Consider the following 22,435-nt stretch of genomic DNA (forward strand, 5'->3'; position numbering starts at 1 on the left):
TCAATTTTCATTTAAAAATATTTTGCCAGAATCATTTTGCCAGAAAATGAATTTATTATAAATCTTAAAAAATATTCTGTTCACGTCTTCATTATCTAAACTTTGCTATTGTTGTGGTATACCAAAGAAAAGATAAAGAGTTCCCTTCAAGAGATAGAGTTCCAAAAGAACAATATTTTTCCTGGTTTTAAACAATATAAAAACTGGGAAAAAGTTTTAAATTGTCATATTTGTTTTTAACATGGCTAAGTATACACTCGTTGTTGCCATTTTGGCTTGTTTAAGTTTAACTACATGCATTGGAGTTAAAACCGATTGGTGGGAAGGTGCTTCAATCTATCAAATCTACCCAAGATCCTGGAAGGATAGTAATGAAGATGGAATTGGAGACTTGAAAGGTAAGTTCGAAAAAATGACAATTTCACTTCGAATCAGTCATAATAAATTTTGACAGGAATCACTCAAAAATTGGACCATCTCAAGGATATTGGAATGACTGCCACATGGATTTCTCCATTCTTCAAGTCTCCAATGGCTGACAATGGCTATGACATTACCGATTTCTATGATATTGATCCAATTTTCGGAACATGGCCGATTTTGATGCACTTATCAAAAAAGCCAAAAGTCTTGGTATTAAAATAATTTTGGACTTTGTTCCAAATCATTCAAGTACCGAATGTGAATGGTTTAAGAAATCAGTCAATCGTCAAGATGGTTACGATGATTTCTACATGTGGGCTGATGGTATTGTAGATCCCAACAATTCTAGCCGAAGACTAGTTCCCTCGACTTGGCAAAGTACCTTTGGAGGTTCTATGTGGGAATGGAATGACAAACGTCATTCTATTTGCATCAATTTTTGGAGTCACAACCTGATTTCAACTTTAGAAATCCAAAAGTCCATGAAGTAATGGAGGATGTTATGAAATTCTGGCTGGATCGTGGTATTGATGGTTTTAGAATTGATGCCGTTCCGCATATTTATGAGAAAGTCAACGATGATGGTACTTATCCAGACTTTCCTAATGATCCTAATGATTCGTCAAATAAAGCAAATCAAGTCTACACTCAACATCAAGTTGAAACTCAGGAATTGTTATATAAATGGAGACAGTTTATGGATGATTATCAGAAGAAAAATGGTGGTGAAACTAGGTAAGCTTTTATTAAAGTTCAAGTTCATTACTTCATTTAGTAATTTTGACCGTTTTGTAGAGTAATTTTGGCCGAATCTTATTCGCCAGTAGACATTCTTGACGTATATGTTAGCAATGGAACACACTCTGGTGTTCAATTGCCAATGAACTTTAAACTGATGGAATTGTCGACAGATTCTACTGCTCGTGATGTTGAAAGACTTACCACTGAATGGATGGACGTTATGTGGACAAAACATCAAACAGCCAATTGGGTGGAAAGTTCAAAAAAAAGTCTCCAAAAATAATAATAATAAATAAATGGTTCAATTAAGAAGAAAGATCTAACAAATATTTTAGTCGCCTCACTACCCGGAGTAGCTATTACATACTACGTAAGTTTTGACATTGTCACATTCCAAAATTGGTTAAAGTTTACTGAATCTTGTACTACTGTTAGGGTGAAGAAATCGGAATGACAAGTTTGACATGCAAACGCGTAAATGAAGAATGTTCATGGACTGAGATTCGTTCATTTGGTAGATCTCCATTCCAATGGAATGATCAAATATCTGCTGGATTTTCCAATACAACGGACACATGGTTGCCAATAGGGGACAATTATAAGGAAGTCAATGTAAAAGTTGAGAAGGGATATGCCAGGAGTACTTTGAATGTTTTCAAGAAAATGCAAAATCTTAGACGATCACCAGCATTTAAGGCTTTCAAGAACCGTGGTGGTTTCAGCTATGGTGCTCTGAATGATCAAGTTTTTCAAATTGTTCGATCATCACGATTTCAACAATATCGTATTTTGTTGAACATGGGCAATAAAACAGAGACTGTTACCGGATTAAGTAATTCTAAAGGTGAACTTTCAATTATGTATACCTACGCTGTTGTGACAAGTAACTCTCCACACGATATTGGGTAAGAAGTTTAAAAAATTCCATCCATCTATATAATATTGAGTTAGAATGTTCTGTTGTTTTTAGGGATAAAGCTGATTTAAGGAAAATCGTGTTGGAACCCTATGAAGCTGTTGTTTTAAAGAAAACTTTTAAGGGTATGTTTCAGGGCCAAAAAATGATTAAGACTTTGCGCGAAGCTCTGTAGAATCCACATTTTTGAGAAGATTTTATTGAAATAAACGATTTTGGATTAAGAATATATTAGGTGACATATATTAGTGGCTTAAAAAAAAAAAATTAAAATTTTGTAGTTGTCAAAATCAGTAAAAACTATGAAAAATCGTCAAATTTAGATGTGTGTTGTTAAGAACCGCTGGGAAATTCATCAAATGTTATTTTTTTATTTGTGAATATTTTTTTTTTACATAACAACAAATACCTCCAAGTCTCGACTGAATCGTTTTTTTGAAATTTGTTATAATTTGTCTGAAAAAAAATATTGCCAAACCCCGAAAAAAAGGGCAAATTTCCAAAAAACATCAATGCTAGATTTCGCATAACTTTTAAAGTTCAAAAGTTATAGAAACAAAATAAACTGTTTTTTAAAGCCTGAAAATTCATTAACATTACTCTATTTTTTTTTTTTTTTTATAAAAAAAAAAATGAGTTTTTGGAACAAAAAATCTGAAAAAATTATAGGTTTGGTGTCTTTTTTTTGTTTTGATGGCGGGTAATCCATAAATAATTTTTTTTATTATTTTAATATGATAAAATATATTTCAGAGCTGGGATCTGTTGATTGTTTTTTTTAATTTTTTGGATCTAACATACTTATAAACGCAGTTGAATATGTCAATATGTATAATGTCGTTGTGAAAGAAGGGAAACCTTGACAATATCAATTTATTTTTTTTATTTTTTTTTGTCATTTTGTCAATAAGTTCCAATAAAAAAAAATATTTTTTCATGCATGGTATATTTAATTTTAATTTTTGAAATTGTGTCTATTTTGCGTTTTTCACCTAAAAAAATTCTACGATCACGCACACAAATAACTTTAGTTCAACAAAATTCCACTGCTAAATCAGCGCTAAAAAATTCTCTTTTCGCTGTATTCTCTTTTTTTTTAATAAATCCGCTCTCATTTTTTCTCACTTTTTTGTTTGACTCTCGTCTCGTCTGTTTTTTTTTTTGTCTTATTTTTTATTTGTCTCATTTTTTTTAAATGCTAGACTTTGTGGAAGGTCAGATTTTTTTTTGTTGCAAGATATTTGCTTGATTTTTGTTTATGGGTGACAGTAATTGTATGTTTTTCGTTTTTGTTTTCAGAGACGTAAGTTAGGTATGTACTGTTTTTTTTTTTGTTTGTGCATGGTCATGATTGCAATATTTTTTTTATCGTTGATGAACGAATATTACTTTTCGGTACATATATAGTGTATAGGAACATAGCTTGCATACATAGTAAAGTAGGTAGAATTAGTTTCGACATAATTTTTTTTTCTTTATTGGTCTGTTCTATAATGAAAAGTCATAAAACACAAATAAAATACATTTTCGGGACATCATCCTGGTCGTGTGCCACTACCAGCGTCCTCGTCCTCGTCCTCGTAACCGACAGACATGGTGTCGTCGGTCGGCGGCGGCGGCGCGTCGGCGTGCGCCAGCCATTAGCATGCCTTCGTAGATATTGTTGTTAAAAATTTGTAAACACTTTTGGGTAGGATACAATCTATCTACTTTTATTTCTTTCAAGATACTTGTAAATAAAATCTGTATAGTGTATTAATTACTAGTTGGTCTAGGTACCTATCTTGAACATTGGTTGGGTTGAAGAGTAGGTATTTTAAAGGACAATTAGAATTTACTAAATCATAAAATCAAATGGTGAGCGAAATTCTGCAACAGACAATGAATGTGTCAACATTCAGTGTTATATAATGTATTTACCTAATAATATGTAGTAGGTACATCAGAGAGGAGAAAATTTCATTTTTTGTTTTCTGTGGTTACATATGAACATTGTGAGAGAAAAGGGTTGAGTGGGTGATACCTAAAAGGAGGAGAAAGGATATTGTAGATATATTGCATACCGTTTTTTTGTTCATCTTTGATTTGCATACAGAAAAATATTTTCTGAACTCCCGTCTGTAAAGATGATTTCTTTATTGTGGGTACACATGAGCATTGTGAGAGGAAGGGGTTGAATGTGGAATAAGTCTAAGGCGCGCAGAAAGAAAAGTAAATAAAAGCGTTTCCTTGTCATGATCATGTGCACTTGTCATGGTATCGAATAATTTATAAAAAGTTTTTAATAAAAAAAAAAAAAAACATTTTGAATAAGTTGAAAGTTTGATTTTAATGTGAAAATCTAAATAAAGAATAATATGCATTTTGATATAAGTTTTTGTGTTGGTTAATATTTTTTAAGTGTGTATTTTAAGTGTTTTTTTTAGTCGAATTTAAACGAGGCACGAAAATTGTTTGTATTAACAGGTGTTAATATCATATTTTTTTCTTCAAACGTGTTCATTAAAAATGAATATGACTTTGCAAGAATAAGCCAATGTTAGACATTTTTCTCAATTTGTTTTCAGTATCTAAATCTTATCCAATACCTATATTAAAACAGATTTCTGCTACAAAAAAAAAGAACACCCAATTTCGTTCCAATAGCACCCCTCACATGCTTAACGCACTGAAAAAAGGCAAAAAATATTGCATTGTGCTGTGTTGTTTAGTTAAGAGTTTTGAGGGATTACCTACTAGACTGGGCCAAAAAAATAAAATATTTTTTTTTTTGAAAGTTACTTCGAAAATCTTATTCAGGATGATGAAAAAAAAATTTGGTGAAAATTTGAGCCGTTAAAAATAATTTTAAGAGGTCTATCATCGGTGTTTTTTATTTTTATACATGATATGATGTGTTACAACAGAACTGCTAGACGATCAAAGTAAAAAAAATTCTGTTCATTTTTTCTTATATAAAATTAAATTTCCTACAAAAAAGATCTAATTGAAAATTTTCGTCAGACGAGCCGTATTCGAGTAATTAAGCTTTTTAAATCGAAGTGTTTTTTCAATTTGACTGTTTCACTTTGGAATTTTGTGATGAGCAAATAAGTGAATAGAAAAATAAAACCACGACAGATTCTTATAGGAAATTTAATTCTCTACAAATTCTCTCTGATTATTTCAAAAGATGATTTTTATTTTGTTTTTAACAATTTTTAATTCCCTTTTCCATTTTTTTTAATAAATTTAATAGTAAAATTAAATTAAAACTTTTATAAATGCCATAAAAATCTTTAATATTCTAAGCAACTTTTACCATAAGAGCAAGAACGTGCGACCCAGTCGTACATTCAATTTTTACTCAAATCGTTAGAGCAAAACATCCTTTTCCTTGTTGGCCAACACCAGTGGCGTACGTTGAGTCGCCGGGGCCCCGGGGTAAGACTAAATTTTGGGGCCCCTTTGATATTTGGGGGCCCCTTAGTTACAAAAAAAAAATACGTATACTCCATACATTTTTTTTTTTTTGTATGGCTTATTTATTTTTGGGTTTATTTTAATGTTTTAATATGTTTGTAATGCACTTTGCTATACTGACTTAAAATGTCTCTCGCATAAAAGTAGTAAACACTTGTACTAGGGCCCCTAAAATTAAATATTTAGAGACCCCTAAAATAAAATTTTTTTTAGCTTAGAATTGATAGTTCTTGGGGCCTCTGTTCTGAAGTAATAAATACATATTTTATTTTCCATCATCAGGCCGCTGAAAAATTATTTTTAGAGCCTCAAATTGAATTGCTTAGAGGCCCCTAAAATATAATATAATTTTTTTGGAGCCAAGAATTAATACATAGGTATTGGGGCCTCTGTTCTGAAGTAATATTCGGAATGCCACCAATAACGTAGTGTTTTTATTTTGGGCCCTGATGTATTTATGTTGGGGCCCCTAAATTTATATTTAATTTTCCATTTGATTGTTTTGAACCACTTTTGAAGATCCTCAAATAATATTTTTTTGCTTTTTTAAGGCCCCTAATGTATTATTTGTGGTGGCAAAGATTTTTCAAGTAATATTTTTTGGGGCCCTAAGATAAAATTATAATTTATCTTTTAAAAAAGCAGTTTATTTTTTTTTTGGGGCCCCTGGGGTAACTTTTTTTAAAATCAATATAATATTTTGTGTGGCTACCAATGCATTATACATTACACTGAATGACATAATTTGTCTCCCTGGTTACTTCGTAACTCAATTTATGCTAACAGTTTCCTTCTCTGCATTGTCTCCAGTGGGGGACCTGGGGCGGTCGGGGGCCCCGGGGCACCGCCCCTCTTGCCCCAAGGGAATGTACGCCCCTGGCCAACACATAATATCGCAAGTAAAATAATTTGGGCGGGTACAAACTGTTGGGTTCTTTTTTTTCCGTTTCAGTAACCTTATGATGAACCTTTTATCACACTTAAGTTATGTATATTGATGTAAATTTTTGTCAATATAATTCACACTTTCATTGAGCATAGACAAGTTTTTGTTTTTTGTTAGGTGTATCTAATACATAATCAATGAGTTACATGAGCTGTAAATTTTCATATGATTTCAGTACTAAAATTCAATACTACATTTTTTGATTTTTTAGATAAATTAAACATTGGCAAGTTAGTATAAAACAGAATTATAATTTATTTCTTTATTGATAATACTTTTTCAATATTTTCTTTAGAACAACTGTTTCGAATGGATTCAATGAAACTCTTCCAAGCTTGATTCTTTCACTGAAAAAAAAAATTAAAAAAAAAAATAGTGGTTACTTAAATATTTGATTTTAATTTAAAAAAAAAATTAAAAATAACTTACCCAATGTGATGAGGAGAATAATTTGTCACCAAAGTGTATTCATATTTATTTTGTTTATCTTTATGGCAGCCAAGCAATGGACCGATTCTCTCAGTTTTGTTTCCAAAATTTGCTAAAATTCGATATTCTTCACTTGAATTACCACTTTAAAGAAAAATTTATATCAATTTAAAAACAAAATTAGAATAAAGTCTTATTTACCGAATTATTTGAAAAACATTATCATTAACAGCTCCATAGCTAAATCCATTGTTATCCTTAAAAGCCTTAAACGCTGCAGTATGTTTGAGCTTCTGAGATAATTTAAAAACATTCAAAGTACTTCTAGCAACTCCACGCTGAGTCTTAACATTGACTGTTTTATAATTATCAGCTACTGGTAACCAAGTTTTGTTGGATGTGGAAAATCCAGCTGATACTCCATCGTTCCATTGGAATGGTGACCTACCGAAATTTCGTGCCTCCCCTAACAGACAATCACCACAATCGTACTTGATATTTTTCATTCCAATTTCTTCGCCCTAAAATATATCGTTTTTTGGGACTTGATTGGGAAATATTAAACTTAAATAAACTCACGTAATAAGTAACTGTAACTCCAGGAAGTGCAGCAACCAACACATTTATCAAATCCTTCTTTTCTTCACCAACACGATTAACAACTCTTACCAAATCATGATTACCAACCTTAACAAGATTGGACTTATTTCTATTTCTTTTTCCAAATTTTGGTTTTAACTTACCACCCAATTAGCCATTTTGTGCTTCTTCCATATATCATCCATCCATAGACTCACCGAGCTTTCAAAATGTTTGGCATTTAAGTTTTTGTTTTCAAAAATTGAGTAAAAATTAAAATTAAAAGGTAAATGAGCGCCAAAGTGTGTGCCATTGCCAAAATATTGTCCAATCGATTTTAGTCCAACATAAGCCTCAGCTAACAATATTCTTTAAAAGAAAAATTAGTTTTTGAGCTGAAAATATGAAAGCTTAACGTTTCCAACCTGGTATCTCCACCATGCTCTTTCTTGTATGTTTCCAAATATTCTCTCCATTCATACAAAAGCTCAACAGTTTCATACTGTTCTTGAGTGTAGTCATGTCTCAAATAGTATTGGCTACTTGTGTCATTGGTAAATCCACTAACAGGCTCATCGGGAAAAGTTCCATTTTCGAAAACCTTTTCATACATATGAGGAACAGCATCAATTCGGAAACCATCAACACCACGATCTAACCAGAATTTCAAGACCTCCAACATAAGAGTGTGAACTTTTGGATTTCTAAAATTGAAATCAGGTTGTTCTTTCAAGAACTGATGCAAATAGAATTGCTGACGTTTTTCGTTCCATTCCCACATCGATCCTCCAAAAATACCGACCTATTATGTTCAGTGATGAAATGAACGTCCAATAAGACTGGAATAAAAAAATTTCTATCAATTCTTACCCAATTTGATGGAGGAAGTTTTTTTCCAGGATTTTGGGGATCATCTTTGCCATCAGCCCAAACATAAAGATCCTCATAACCATCTTCCCGATTTACCGACTTTTGAAACCATTCACATTCATCACTTGAATGATTTGGTACAAAGTCCAAAATTAATTTAAGACCTAAGCTCTTTGCTTTCTTTACTAGAGCATCAAACTCTTCCAAGGTACCGAAAATTGGATCAATATTGGTAAAGTTTGAAATATCATAACCATTATCGGCCATTGGGGATTCAAAAATGGGTGAAAGCCATGTAGCAGTCATGCCAATTTCTTTCAGATAACCAAGTTTCTCAGTGATTCCTGTGAAAAAAAATAAATTTAGTTCTGAAAAAATCATGCAAGTCTACTAAAATGTAGGTACCTTTTAAATCTCCAATTCCATTTCCATCACTGTCCTTCCATGATCTTGGATAGATTTGATACATTGATGCATCTTCCCACCAATCAGTCGGAGAAGAAGTATGACATGATACACTTAAAAGTGTAAAAATTAAGCCAAGAAATATTATTTTAACCATTTTCGTCTTTACAAGACTACCCCAAAAGTTAAACTAAATTAAAATTTTTCACAAACAATAAAATGGGCTCATTTAAATAGTTACGATTTATAAATTTTTGGCTGTATGGAATGACCAAGCAAATTTATGGTATCAATTCATTTATTCATACTCGTATGATATTTTTTTAATTAAAACGATAAGCTTTAGATATCAAATTAAAATAATAATAATCCTCTTCAAATGGGGATGTTATTGAAGTTTTATAAAAATAAGTAAAAAAAAAAAAAAACCAAAAAAGAATTATACAGGTTTGGATTATAAGAAACTTGGGCCGTGAAAATATTAATAGTTTTTTTGGACCTACGAATTTTTTCTGGTATTATTTTTTAAAATTTTGATTGAAGTGCTGTGCTGTTCAAATTTTTGTATCTGCTTTAACTACAGATGTGAAATTATCACAATAAAAATGATAATTTTATTTCTGTAAATCTTTATGAAGGCCTCCACGAATTCATCTCACAATTAAATTACCTATTTTAATTGGAGTTTTTAAATAAATGTTCGTTCTTGTTGATTCTCATGAATTCGTATGACTACCATGAACTAATTAAATGAACAAATTAGGTATGTTCGGTTAAAATCAATTAAGTTTGCTGTTAAGATAACATCCAGGTAATTTTAAATAAAATTTGGAGTTAAGCATATTTTGTGAATAAGTCAAATTACAGTTCTTTGATACATTCGTATCTCCTCTTAAACCAAATTTATACATTCAGAAGAATGAAAGTTAAATATTATTTAATATTATCTACTCTCTCATATTGACACAGAGAACAAAGTAAGTTTTGGGAATTTCGGTATAATTTAAATCCAAGTACGCAGGTTTCATCATATAGGATTCAAAAGTCTGGCAGCTTTAATTTGCGACTTTATATAGTTTCACAGAGTTAAATATAGTAAACTTTCGATTTCATTTAACGTGAGTAGTAGTGGAAGGCTTTTTATGCACCCCCAATTTTAAGAGCGCTCGTAAAAAACTCCGCCATATTTTATTTAATTTGAGCAAATACATCGAGAATATTTAAAAATATATTTTTAATTTATTCATTTCAACATTCTAAATACCGTCCATTGTAGAAGAGTTCGAATTTTTAAGTGACTTTATAATACTGAGCAACATTATGTTGCCTACTTTAATCCTACCCACGTTAGACCAAAAATAGCTGCACCTGCCATATGCTAATTTGATAATAATAAGTCTCAAAATCGGATCCTACACAGACAGAAAATAACGCCGCCGGTATAACTTTACTTCTGGTATATTTAAATTTATTTCTGTACATATTTAACTATATTGTGACTAACTATACCAGAATGTAAAGTTATCCTTGCCGTATTTTTTCTTTTTTCAGATCTAAGACAGATGTTTCTTTTGGTGGAATTTTTTTTTTTCGAAAATCATTTTTAAGGAATTCCTCCCTCAAGACGCTTTTTTAAAGTTCTGGATTTCTACTAAATTTAACGATTTTTTTTTTTCGACATACAAGTAGGTTGGGGTCAAAATTATTTTTTTTTTATAATTTTGTTTTACAAAATTCAGCTTTTAAAAATTCTATTTATAATACTCTACTTTTAAAATTTCAGTTTTATTTATTACTCTCTTTTACGAAATTTTACAAAAAAAATTAAAAAACAGTTTGGAAATTGTTGAAAAGCGAGCATTTCTCAACAATTTTCTCAATTTTTCGTCAGTACGGCTCTACAGAACCTTCCGTAAAGCTGTTTTAAGTTGGCGAGATAGTCCTGGGAGTTTATGAAGAAATATGTAATTAATTTTTATATTTACAGCAGATTTTAAAAGCTTTTCGGTGTAAATTTAGACTTTTGTGTTGGCAATACCAATTTTATTGATTGAAAAAATAAAACATGATTTTTTTAACAAAAACACTAACAATGGGGTTGTTAAATAATTTTAAATCAAACATTATATTTGAATCAAATATCAACATGGTTAAATCAAATATTTAGGCAGCTATTAAATACAATAAATATTTTTTTACTGTTGAAAAACTGATATTTAAAAAAAAAAAACTTTTAAAAAAGGATGATTTCTGAAATTAAAGCATTTTGATGTAATTAGTTCTATTAGACGCTATCTAATTGTTTTTTTTTGACGTGACGTCTTATAAATCGATGAACCATGGCAGCCACCACAAAAAAGTGACGCTTTTTTTCTAGCGTTCCACTCTCGCAAATTTCCATTAAAAATTAAAAATAAACTATTAGAGATACAAAAATCTTTTATAGCTTATTTGAAAGATAATAACCATTTGAAGGATTAAACAAAATCCATCTTTTAATAGAGTAAATAGGGGTAAAACAAAATTTAAAAAAATTGGCTTTTTTTTTAAACGCGACAATGTAAAGAGTAGAATTTTTTTTATCAAGAGATAAATTTATTGCAAGACTGACAGTGGTATTGAAAAAATTTTAAAAAATTTCGAAACCAAGCTATTAATAGTTTTCTAAAACTAAAACATGAGGTAGACCTTTGACAAAGTAGTGATTATAGGTAGGGGATTTTTTTTTTTTGACAATTTGAAAAACTTCATTCGAAAGATAAAAAAAAAATTAGGGGTCTGATACGGATTTTTCGAAATATGAATTTTTAAAAAACACCTACTTATTTTGGGGTATTTTTGGGTGAGTTTTATTTTTTTTTAATTTTTTGTAGCATTCAAAAAATCTCAAGCTTATATATATATATATATATATATATATATATGACTGTGCGCATACGTGTTCAAAAAATTGGTATTTCAAAATGGTTTTTGACCGAATAACGGAAAAAACAAGTTTTTTTGTCCCAAGTTTTTTGACCTTTTTTAACCGTTTTTAATTTTTATCTTTTTTTCTTCAACAGATAAATAAATGAAATTTATATTGTAGATAGATAATAGACTAGGACTACATCTCGGCAAAATTTCAATCAATTTTGTAGTCACAATTTTGAGATAACGGTAAAATAAAGTTTTATTATTCAACAGGTTCTATCTTTTGATCTAAAGCAAATACAAACTTGATTTAACTTTATTGAACATCCTGATGATGTTACCTTTCGTTTGGTATATCACACATAACTGTACATTCACTACAAGCTACACAATGTTAAATTAAAAAACTTGCGAAATACCTCAAAACACCTGTGGAGATCTGTTGATCATGAACACGAACAGCCACCAGTGTGGGAAGTATTGTAATCTCAGTTTGGAATTTCGACATGGTTGGCTTTAAAAAATTCTAACTTTTTTTCTAGGCATCGCAGAAATAAGATTGAAACGTCATATGAAAGGTGAAATTATAAGCTTTTACATGATATAAAATTTTTTATAGGTTGTCTAAAAAAAATTGATTCAATAGGGTGGGAACAAGCTCTTTTTTTCTTCATTTCTTCTCTGCAACGTTATCTGATTCTTTGTATTGGTTTGTATCAAGACTAAAAAAACAATCTATATAATTTATAAAATGTTAGTACAATATAGGTACTAATATTAGCCAACGGAATTTTTTAGCTTATCGCATCTTGTGTCATCCCGCTGATGCCATGTGTAAGATTTATCAGTTAATTTATTTTAGCCAATATACCAATACTAACTGGTTTATGTTATTGCCCAAATGCGGTATACCTAATTAAATTGATCTATTTGAATTGATATTTGATAAAAATCTGTGATTTTCAATTAAAATACTTATGATTAATCAATTTTTCTATCACATCTAGATCAAAGAATATTCATATAAAAGACACAATTCAGACTATAGTCTCAATAAAATAATTTCTTTAGTTAGTGAAAGACCTTTCGCAAAGGAAGAAAGGCTGGCAAAATGGGAAAAAGTACATTATTTTTGGTCCTTGTGGCCTTATTTGGTCTAACTTCTTTGGCCTCAAGTGCCTCTGATTGGTGGGAGGATTCTTCATTGTATCAAATCTATCCTAGGTCCTTCAAGGATAGCGATGGCAATGGTATTGGTGACATTAAGGGTAAGTCAATATCATTTGTTTTTTGTGTGACAAAATTCTCAAGATTAATTTTTGTTAGGAATCACTGAAGGTCTCGATTACTTGAAGGAAATTGGCATGACAGCCACTTGGTTGTCACCAATTTTCAAATCTCCAATGGCAGACAATGGCTATGATATTTCCAACTTTACCGATATTGATCCAATTTTCGGAACATTGGGTGACTTCGATCTAATGATGAAGAAAGCCAAGGAAATTGGTATTAAAATTATTCTGGATTTCGTACCAAATCACTCAAGTGATGAATGTGAATGGTTCCAAAAGTCTATCAACCGTGAAGATGGCTATGATGATTTCTACATTTGGGCTGATGGTAAAGATGATCCTGAGAATCCTGGAAAAAAATTACCTCCATCCAACTGGGTTAGTGTTTTTGGCGGATCAATGTGGACATGGAACGAAAAACGTCAACAATTCTACCTTCATCAATTCATGGACCAACAACCTGATTTCAACTTCAGAAATCCAAAAGTCCGTGTTGCTATGTTGGAAGTTTTGAAATTCTGGCTTGATCGTGGTGTAGCTGGTTTCAGGATTGATGCTGTTCCTCATATGTTTGAAAATATCAATGAAGATGGAACTTTTCCAGATGAGGACCCAAACATTCATGTAGAAACTCAAGATCAGTACGAAACTGTTGAATTATTGTACGAATGGAGAGCATTTTTGGAATCTTACCAAAAACAAAATGGTGGAGACACAAGGTATTAACCTTCTAGAGACTAGAAAAAAAAACTGGTCTTAAACTAAATTTGATAAATTTATTCTAGAATCTTGCTGGCTGAAGCTTATTCATCACTTGAAATGCTTGATAAATATTTCGGAAACGGAACACACTTCGGTGCCCAAATTCCATTCAACTTTGCTCTTTGGGGTTTGGACAATACTACAAATGCCAGAGATGCTCAAAAAATGGCTGATGGTTGGATGAATGTTATGTGGAAGAAGCATAAGACAGCCAATTGGGTGGTAAGATTTCTGTTTGTCAAGTGATTTTGAAGTTGTTAAAAAATATTTCTTCCCGAACTTCTAGACTGGTAACCATGATATGGGAAGAATTGTCGATCGTATTGGACAAAACAAGAAGCATTTGGCTCATTTCTTGCTAACTGGATTGCCCGGTGTTACTATTACCTACTACGTAATAAGAACTTCTAACTCTCTTAAAGCAATTGAATCATAAAAAATCTTTTTTTCCTAGGGTGAAGAAATTGGAATGTCCAATGTTATCACTTGCACAAACTGTACTTACTCAGAAAGTCGTTCCTACTCAAGGTCTCCCTTCCAATGGACTGACGAAGTATCAGCTGGATTCTCTTCATCCAACGAAACATGGTTGCCAGTAGCTGAAGATTATAAAATTGTCAATGTTAAGGAGCAACGAAAACATCCAAGAAGTACTTTGAATATTTTCAAAGCTTTGCAAAAATTGAAGAATACACCAGCATTCAAGGCATTCAAGGATAAGAATGGTTTTAGCTATAAACCAGTTAACGATAATGTTTTCCAAATTATTCGGTAAGTTTTTTAATGAGTTTCAAAATGAGCTATTAAATTAATTGGATATTTTTTTTAAGTCGTAATAAACATGAGGAATATCGTTTCTTAATGAACTTTGGTGACAAAGTTGAAAAAGTTGGTAAACTAATTTCTTCGTGGTTTAACAAGAACGAATTGGTGGAATACACTGTTGTTAGCGAAAAATCTCACCACCATATCGGGTATGAATTTCTTACAACAGGTTTTCTCTTTGTTTAATATTTTAATAACTTTTTCTATTTTTGTCAAATTTTCAGTGATAAAGTGAAATTGGGAAAAGTTACCCTGATGCCAGTTGAAGGAATTGTCTTGAAGAGAGTTTACAAACACTAAAGAAAAGTAGTTTGGACTTTTCGAAGCTTTAAGATGTAAATTTTTTTCAATTCCTAGTCTATTATAGTAAATAAAAAACATTTTAAATTGCAAAATAATTGAGTCTTTTGTTTGGGAACTTTAATTTTTGATCACAAAGCATTGTTAAAAGCTTTTAACTCCAACTTATTTACGACCAATCTTTTTCAGAACATTGTTTTGGCAATTACAAGAGATTGCCTCACATTTCTCGAATGATATCCACTCTCGGAAGCTTTGTCAATTCCTATGTTTGAGGTGGTGAAGGCTGGGAATCGAACTCAGACCTCTGGCGTCATAGTCCATCGCACTAACCATCACGCCACTATTTACTACGTTTGTTTAGAATTTAAACAAAAAATATCAATCCAATTTTAGCTTTTATCATAGCTTCCTGCTTATCTTTTTTTAAAACTGTCTTGTCATTCAGCTCATTGTCTATCGAATTTATCAATTTGTTTACCAATTCAAAATGTTCAGTGGTTCTTGTCTTAACTCTCAAGTTTAAAAGTGATTAAATTGAGTTATGTTTGATAAAAAAAATTAAATTTTTTGGTACAATTAATTGATCAATCTTTCTCGTGTGTGTCTATATCAAAAATCGATAAAGGGGAGATTCTTATTTTCATTTCTTTCATAAACGAATGCAAAATCCCACCTTCCTTCTTTTAATTGGGTCAAAATTATTATAAATAAATGCAAGATTAAGCTGAAAGTACACTGCCTTTATGATATAAATTGCTTCGAATATTAAAACTTTTTATCTACCTAAGAAATTCAAAATATCTATTTCGTATCATGTGTCATCCAGCTGATTGTTTTTTGAATTTGCTTTGTCATTGCCAAATTTATCATTTTTTAAAATTTTAGCCGATACTAACTCAAACTGGCTTATGTTATTGTCACAGTGCGGTAAAATTAAATTGGGATTCTTGAAATAATTTTTTGATAGAAATCATCGAAATTCAATTAAAATTGTTCTGATGAATCTTTTTTCTATGCCTGTATCACGTCTAGATTTATTAAGAAAACCTTTAAACAGGGTGTCCCAAAAGTAATGGATCAAACGAAATATGCTGATTGGGGAACTTAAGGGCTCTTAGAATTTGGTAACTTGTTCATCCCAAATCCTTACGGTTTTCGATTTAATGCAATTCTTGTGCAATTTCGAAAAATTCCTACTTGGCAACAGTATTTTGCTTCCTGCGCCCATTATTGATTTTTGTTTTTTTAAATTCTTTTACGAAAACATTGCCAAATAATTAGGAACCATTAATTTATCAAAAAAATTTTTATTCCATACGCCATTTCGCTGCAAATTAACTAACAGTTTCAAGTTTTATAAAAAATCTATTTCTAACTTTTATTTGAGAGCACCACCGCAAAAAAATTTTGTACGGTGTGACACTGGTTTATTATTTTAAAAACTTGTCCCAGTATTGCAGTTTTCAAAAAAGTATAAATGTTTCCAAAGTTGAAGTTAGATCGCAAAATATTTCAATTTGAATTCAACAAAACAAGGTTTTTCAGAGCAAATATTCAAACAAAAATAGAGGCTTTTGTTCAAAGAGAAATAAACAAACAACTGTTCAAGAAAATTTATTTATTATTGTTTGCTTTTTTGCTCTAAAAAACCCTGTTTTGTTGAATTCAAATTGTAATAATTTGCGATCTAGCTTCAACTTTGGAAACTTTTATACTTTTTTGAAAACTGCAATACTGGGACAAGTTTTTAAAATAATAAACCAGTGTCACACCGTACAAAATTTTTTTGCGGTGCACACAGGCGGATTTCTTTAAATTTGTGGCCAAAACTAATAAATCACATTTCTAGCCGAATCATGTGAAAATGGAGGAAAGCGATTTCTAATTTTGACTCCGAAGTAAGTTCCAAATTCGTTGAAATGCTCTATTTTATAAGTATTTTTGTGCACTTGAAAACTGCCATATAAAATCGTTTGCAAATTTCACAGTAGGTACCTATAAAATCCTGAATAACTAACTTTGGTCTGAGAAAAAAATGGTAAATCAATTTTTGCTGTTTTTTTTTTTGCAAAATTGTTTTATATGTATATAAAAATTGTAGACTAACATGTTCTGCGGCCCACACAAATTTTTATCTCGCTGTTTTGGCCCCTTGTAACCATTGAGTTTGACATGCCTGCTTTACGGTATATAACCACATTTTCAGAAGATGAACCTTGAAATAATACAAAAAGTAAACTTAAAATCAAAATTAAAATTAAGGAAATTTTTTTTATTATCACATTCAAATCAATGTTTATGTGTGTAAGTCGCAGAGTAGTGCTTTGTAGCAGCTTAATTTGACATATATATAAAGCTTTTATGTGTACAATTTATATAAGTCTAACAACGTAGTTCGATGTTACTGGATCCTATACTTTTAAGTCTTATCAAATGGTTTTCTTTTTAGGCTCTACGATCAAATACGTTTTATTCTTTTTTTTTACTAAACACTTGAGGATTAACACAAACTTCACTGAAAACACATAGACAAATATTCCCAGGTGCATAATCCATGAATCAAAATAGGTCAAACACTTTCACGGCTTAATATTTGGAATTAAAAAGCACAGCAAGGTATAAACCGCGATAGATTGTTTTTCTTTAAGGTAAACTTTGTTACAATTTTTAACAACTAAAATATGAGTTAAAAATATTATGCAAACCATCGTTTGGTGTAACAGGCCAATGACATTAGAAAAATATGCCACGTGGACTGTCATGGCTTATTTTATTTTTGAGGTTTTGGCCAGGAATTTTGGGAAATCCGCCTGTGTGCGGTGGTGCTCTCAAATAAAAGTTAGAAATAGATTTTTTATAAAACTTGAAACTGTTAGTTAATTTGCAGCGAAATGGCGTATGGAATAAAAAATTTTTTGAAAAATTAATGGTTCCTAATTATTTGGCAATTATTGACATCAAGGGTAAGTTCTATTGATTTCGATTTTATGTTTGACAAAATCTTTTTTTCACCAGCTTTATTAGAAAAATTGTAGATATAACTAATCTAGAACGAATCTTCAGTTATACTCTTAGGTCCCTATTCCATTAGAAATTTTATATGTACAAAAATTTTTTTTTCTGTACGTGGTCAGGTTATGTTAAGTTGGCACCGCCAGATGCTAATTTTTTTTCAAACCTGCCTGGTTTGATTGACCAATATTAGCTCAGGATAGTCCGGGATTTTTGTTCGCTAGCACAATCTTAGTTCTAAAATTATAACGGAATTATTTTGTTTTTTCACCTCAAATATCACAAAAAATAATTTATTTTTTCAGTGTAAAAATTGTTGGTTTTGTACTGTGGTTTGTTTGTCCAAGGTAAGCCCAGGATAGCCCAATTTTTATTTACGTTATCCCACGCTTAATTTAAAAATTATAGAAGCATTAGTTTTTATTCAACAAAAAAAAAAGTACGCATGCACCACAGTGACCTTTTTTAATTTATAATTTCGAAAAACTAAATCTACTGATGTGGCATTGCCCACGCCTCAAATGCTGTTCATTTGACTTAGAATTATTACTTAATTGAATGCAGTCCATATATAAGAAGCTTAAGTTGATTTGTTTCATTTCACATTAAAGTGGTTTTTAATAAAAATATTTTTTCAAGGGCAAAAATCATAGATTTTTTTGGTTTGCCATAAACTTGAAAAGCTTCAAATTCTATTAAGTTTATTAAAGTATTTTATAAATAAATATCGTTTAGATTTTAGATAAATAAAATAAAAAATTGAATTTTTCAAAAATAGTTAAATAAAAAAAAAAAAAATTATTTTTAAATTTTTTTTGATTTATCTAAAAATAGAAAACTTAAGTAATGAAAATAAATTCATAGTATTTGTTTATGTTTTGATTTTTATGATGACCCAAACTGTTGTACATGGGGGAAACGCATTTTGGACAATAGGTAATAAAAACTTTTTTAATTGGAAATTGTAATAGGTTATAGGGAAAACTAAGGACTAGTTAGTGAAAGGGTTAAATTGTTTATTGTTAGCATTATCTTAAAGCTTCGCGTGTAGGTACATGTGTACTAACACTCTTGTTTCTTTTTTAATCAATTTACCCAAGAAGGTTGAAAACTTTATTCGTCTGTAATTTGTAGATAAATTTGCAAGACTCTTAGTCTTTAAAATAGGGCTTATCTACAAATTCTTTGCAACCTTTCGATCAGTTTTGGTTTTCAGGTTCATGTAGCAATAAACAAAAGGTTCGTGGTTCGTGTTAACACAAAAGCCCAAAAATAGGCAACGAAAATTACACAATTTGAAACCAAATTGAAAAATTCACCACAAAGTACAACACAACAATAATATCGTAACGGTTTTCTTTATATATTTTTTTTTTTCATAGAAGCATTGTTTACGCGAATTTTCCAGATCGAGTTGGTCTGAATTTAGAAGAGTCTTAAGTCAGTGAGTGAAGGGTTTCAAGTTCATGTTTGAAAGTTGTTGGTTATTTGTCGTGGTTTAATTAATACGAGTTGGAAGTTTATTCCTGGACGTACCAGCCAGTATCTTATATTGAGAAGAATAATTATGTTAATTTAAACAAAATAACGAGGAAAGCTTCCTAATTACACTGGTCTGCAAGGAAATCCTCCTTTAAATAAAACTATACTTTTCTAAAGGATTTTTGTATGCTGATTCCAAATCCGAAGTCAGAATTGACCTAGCACGTCACATTTTTTAGATATTCCCGTTAGAAAATCTCAAAAACCATTTTTTTGCTATTTTCGAAGAAATATTTTGGATAAATGTAATCTTTTTCAATTTAAATTGTTACGCACTGAAAATAATAAATTTCATAAAATTACGAAAATATTTTCATACACTACATTTTCGTTGGCCCAACGAAACTTTCGTTGGCTCAACGAAAATATGTAATTTTTCGTAATATGTAAACCTTCATCAAATAATGAAAACGTTTCATACACTTTTTGTCCCTTCTTAGAGCCAAAAAATCCAATTTAATGAAAAGATACATCATTTAACGAAAAATTTCATACTCATTTTAAAGAATGAAAATAAGAATTTGTTCCTTACTTTATCAAAATTTTAATCAAGTAACGAAAAAATTCATCAACTTATGAAATTCAACATATACTAACGAAAATCTTCATCAGCTAATGAAAATAAATTATTGGCTTAGGAAAATTCTTCAAAGACTAATGAAATTTTACATCGGTTTACGAAAAAATACATCAATTAACAAAAATAAAAAGTTTCCTTCCAAAAAAAAACGTAGACTAACGAGAAAATGCATACAGAGTACCCTTTATTTTCGTTTGTTGTGTGCATTTCTGGTAGTCAAAGTCACAGTTCGTCACAGTAATATTCAACCCTGGAAGTGCGGAGAGTTATCACGCGTAATAAATAAAACAAATATTGTGTGCTGAAAAAGTTTGAAGTAGATAGGCGTTATTATAAAAAATTAAAAAATTTATTAAAAACTAAGTTATGATTATAATTGCAAGCGCCCAAGAAGCTGATCCTAACCAAAAAAAGTTAACATAAACTTCTTTTTAGCTGGAAATTAGACCATTACTGGAGCATTATGTAGGTAAGATAAATTGTAAACTAACTACCAATAACTTTGATTATGTTTCATCTTTTCAAAAAAAAAAAAGGAGTGTGTTAACGTTCTCAAAACTATGAAAAAGGAACACATTCACTTGTAATTCAACACTATCCCCACAGAACACAACATAGTTTTCGAATGTATGCTGAAAAAATGGAAAAAGGTCAGTTATTGGACTTTGAAAACAGACATTCTTCTACATCTATTATACATCTGTTCAAGGTCCTACCACGAGCAATAGATCGTCCCCTTTACCAAACTCTTAAAATTTATATCGCCACCTTTACCAAACTCTTCAAATTTAAGTCTTGGACGAGTGGATCAACGATGAGATATTGGAAAGTAAGTACTATTCGATTATTACCTATATATTAAAAAATAAGATAAATATTTTTGTTTTTTGAAGTATTCTAACTTTTTGTTTTGTTTTTCTATTTCTTTTTTATTTCAGATTCCAAAGATGCCATCTTTATCTACCTTATGGATATGAACTTAATTAAAATTAAAGGACAATTACTGAAAAAAATCTACGATAAAGTATACCATTAAAGACTCCTAAGAAGCTTTCAAGTGTGATACTTTTCAGCTGGAACACCTTAAAAGCATCCAAACATAGCTGATTGGCATAGGAGATACAACAAATCCCTGAAGGAATATGTTTAATTTATTTTTTATTTGTTTTTGTGTTTTTAATTTAATTTGTTTATTCCATGTATTTAATAACCCCTCTCATTTTTTAAAATTAAAAGTTCAAGTTCAAAATAACTATTTTTTTTTGTTTTTAATGGTACACAATTTTAGATCCGCTCCACTTTTTTTGAATTTCAGGTTTTTATTCCAAATTTTAGGGAAGAAAAATGAACGAAAAAATTCGTAGGATTACGAAAATAAAGTAAGCATAATCTACTAAAACAATAAATTAATACAACAAAAAGTTTCGTTAGCTAACGAATATTTTTTCTTAATTCAATTAAAATATTCATAAAATTTACTAAAAAATTCGTTAGCTTACGAAAGTTTACGTTAATTGATGAAAAAATTTCGTAAAGTGATGTAAAAATTCATTAATTCTCGTTCAAAAATTTTTATGAAAAATTTCATTGAAATACGACAGTTTTCGTTAATTGATGAAGTTCTTCATTAACGTATGAAAGCCATTTCGTTGAGCCAATTAAATTTTTCATCGGCTGAAAATTAATTAAATTTTCGTTGGCTCAACGAATTTTTTCGTTGTATTTACGTAAGGATTTGGTTCAGTGTAACTAGAAACACTGGGCCTTTTGAAAGGATTGAATAATAACCAATTTGTATTTCAGGGTGAAGAAATTAGAATGACTGATGTGATCACTTGTACAAACTGCACTTACGAAGAAAGTCGTTCCTATTCAAGGTCTCCCTTCCAATGGACTGACGAAGTGTCAGCTGGTTTCTCTTCATCCAACGAAACATGGTTGCCAGTAGGTGAAGAATATAAAATTGTCAATGTCAAAAATCAACGAAAACATCCAAGAAGTACTTTGAATATTTTCAAAGCTTTGCAAAAATTGAAGAACACACCTGCATTCAAGGCATTCAAGGATAAGAATGGTTTTAGCTATAAACCAGTTAACGATAATGTTTTCCAAATTATTCGGTAAGTTTTTGAGTGGGTTTCAAAACTAATTCAATTTTATTTATTTGAACCTTTTTAAAGTCGCTCTAAAAATGAAGAATATCGATTCCTAATCAATTTTGGTGACAAAGTTAAAAAAGGTGGGCAAGCTTATTTCTTCTTGGTTCAACAAAAACAGATTGATGGAATACACTGTCGTTAGTGAAAACTCTCCCCACGCTATCGGGTAAAATTTCTTAAAACTGTTTTTGTTTGTATACACTAATTATAATTAATTGTTTCCCTTTTTTTGTCTAATTTTCAGTGATAAAGTGAAATTCGGAAAGATAAACCTGA

At 30.5% G+C, this 22,435-nt stretch overlaps 3 protein-coding genes across 3 annotated transcripts; 2 read left to right on the plus strand and 1 right to left on the minus strand.

Moving 5' to 3' along the window:
- The first annotated feature begins 241 nt into the window (after positions 1-241).
- LOC129909692 (maltase A2-like) lies at positions 242-2,255 on the plus strand. The gene is made up of 8 exons (XM_055986766.1): positions 242-398; positions 455-605; positions 674-820; positions 892-1,158; positions 1,219-1,414; positions 1,475-1,534; positions 1,600-2,069; positions 2,135-2,255. The coding sequence occupies exons 1-8, from the start codon at positions 242-244 to the stop codon at positions 2,253-2,255; spliced, it is 1,569 nt and encodes a 522-aa protein (XP_055842741.1).
- Positions 2,256-6,611: 4,356 nt separating this feature from the next.
- Positions 6,612-8,899, minus strand: LOC129909693 (maltase A2-like). Its single transcript, XM_055986767.1, has 9 exons — positions 8,772-8,899; positions 8,367-8,710; positions 7,922-8,298; positions 7,661-7,865; positions 7,497-7,604; positions 7,119-7,438; positions 6,918-7,061; positions 6,764-6,835; positions 6,612-6,639 (listed from the first exon to the last, which is right to left on the minus strand). The coding sequence occupies exons 1-9, from the start codon at positions 8,833-8,835 to the stop codon at positions 6,612-6,614; spliced, it is 1,662 nt and encodes a 553-aa protein (XP_055842742.1). The 5' UTR covers positions 8,836-8,899.
- A 4,115-nt stretch (positions 8,900-13,014) lies between these two features.
- LOC129911644 (maltase A2-like) lies at positions 13,015-14,890 on the plus strand. Its single transcript, XM_055989506.1, has 6 exons — positions 13,015-13,695; positions 13,762-13,960; positions 14,025-14,132; positions 14,193-14,509; positions 14,569-14,712; positions 14,788-14,890. Exons 1-6 carry the CDS (start codon positions 13,049-13,051, stop codon positions 14,861-14,863), a joined length of 1,491 nt encoding a protein of 496 aa, XP_055845481.1. The 5' UTR covers positions 13,015-13,048; the 3' UTR covers positions 14,864-14,890.
- Positions 14,891-22,435: the final 7,545 nt, after the last annotated feature.

This window comes from Episyrphus balteatus, chromosome 2 (genome assembly GCF_945859705.1).
Source record: "Episyrphus balteatus chromosome 2, idEpiBalt1.1, whole genome shotgun sequence".
NCBI lineage: Eukaryota > Metazoa > Arthropoda > Insecta > Diptera > Syrphidae > Episyrphus > Episyrphus balteatus.

What these genes read in the sequence shown, in the direction of transcription:
- LOC129911644 (XM_055989506.1), top strand. Translation starts at nt 13,049, where the DNA reads ATGACAGCCACTTGGTTGTCACCAATTTTCAAATCTCCAATGGCAGAC. An exon ending in CAAAATGGTGGAGACACAAG is followed by an intron (nt 13,696 to 13,761) that starts GTATTAACCTTC and finishes AATTTATTCTAG; the next exon opens with AATCTTGCTGGCTGAAGCTT. An exon ending in ATAAGACAGCCAATTGGGTG is followed by an intron (nt 13,961 to 14,024) that starts GTAAGATTTCTG and finishes CCGAACTTCTAG; the next exon opens with ACTGGTAACCATGATATGGG.
- LOC129909693 (XM_055986767.1), bottom strand. Translation starts at nt 8,835, where the DNA reads ATGTATCAAATCTATCCAAGATCATGGAAGGACAGTGATGGAAATGGA. An exon ending in GAGTTACAGTTACTTATTAC is followed by an intron (nt 7,439 to 7,496) that starts GTGAGTTTATTT and finishes GATATATTTTAG; the next exon opens with GGCGAAGAAATTGGAATGAA. An exon ending in TATTCTCCTCATCACATTGG is followed by an intron (nt 6,836 to 6,917) that starts GTAAGTTATTTT and finishes TTTTTTTTTCAG; the next exon opens with TGAAAGAATCAAGCTTGGAA.
- LOC129909692 (XM_055986766.1), top strand. Translation starts at nt 242, where the DNA reads ATGGCTAAGTATACACTCGTTGTTGCCATTTTGGCTTGTTTAAGTTTA. An exon ending in TGGAATTGGAGACTTGAAAG is followed by an intron (nt 399 to 454) that starts GTAAGTTCGAAA and finishes AAATTTTGACAG; the next exon opens with GAATCACTCAAAAATTGGAC. An exon ending in AGTACCTTTGGAGGTTCTAT is followed by an intron (nt 821 to 891) that starts GTGGGAATGGAA and finishes TTTCAACTTTAG; the next exon opens with AAATCCAAAAGTCCATGAAG.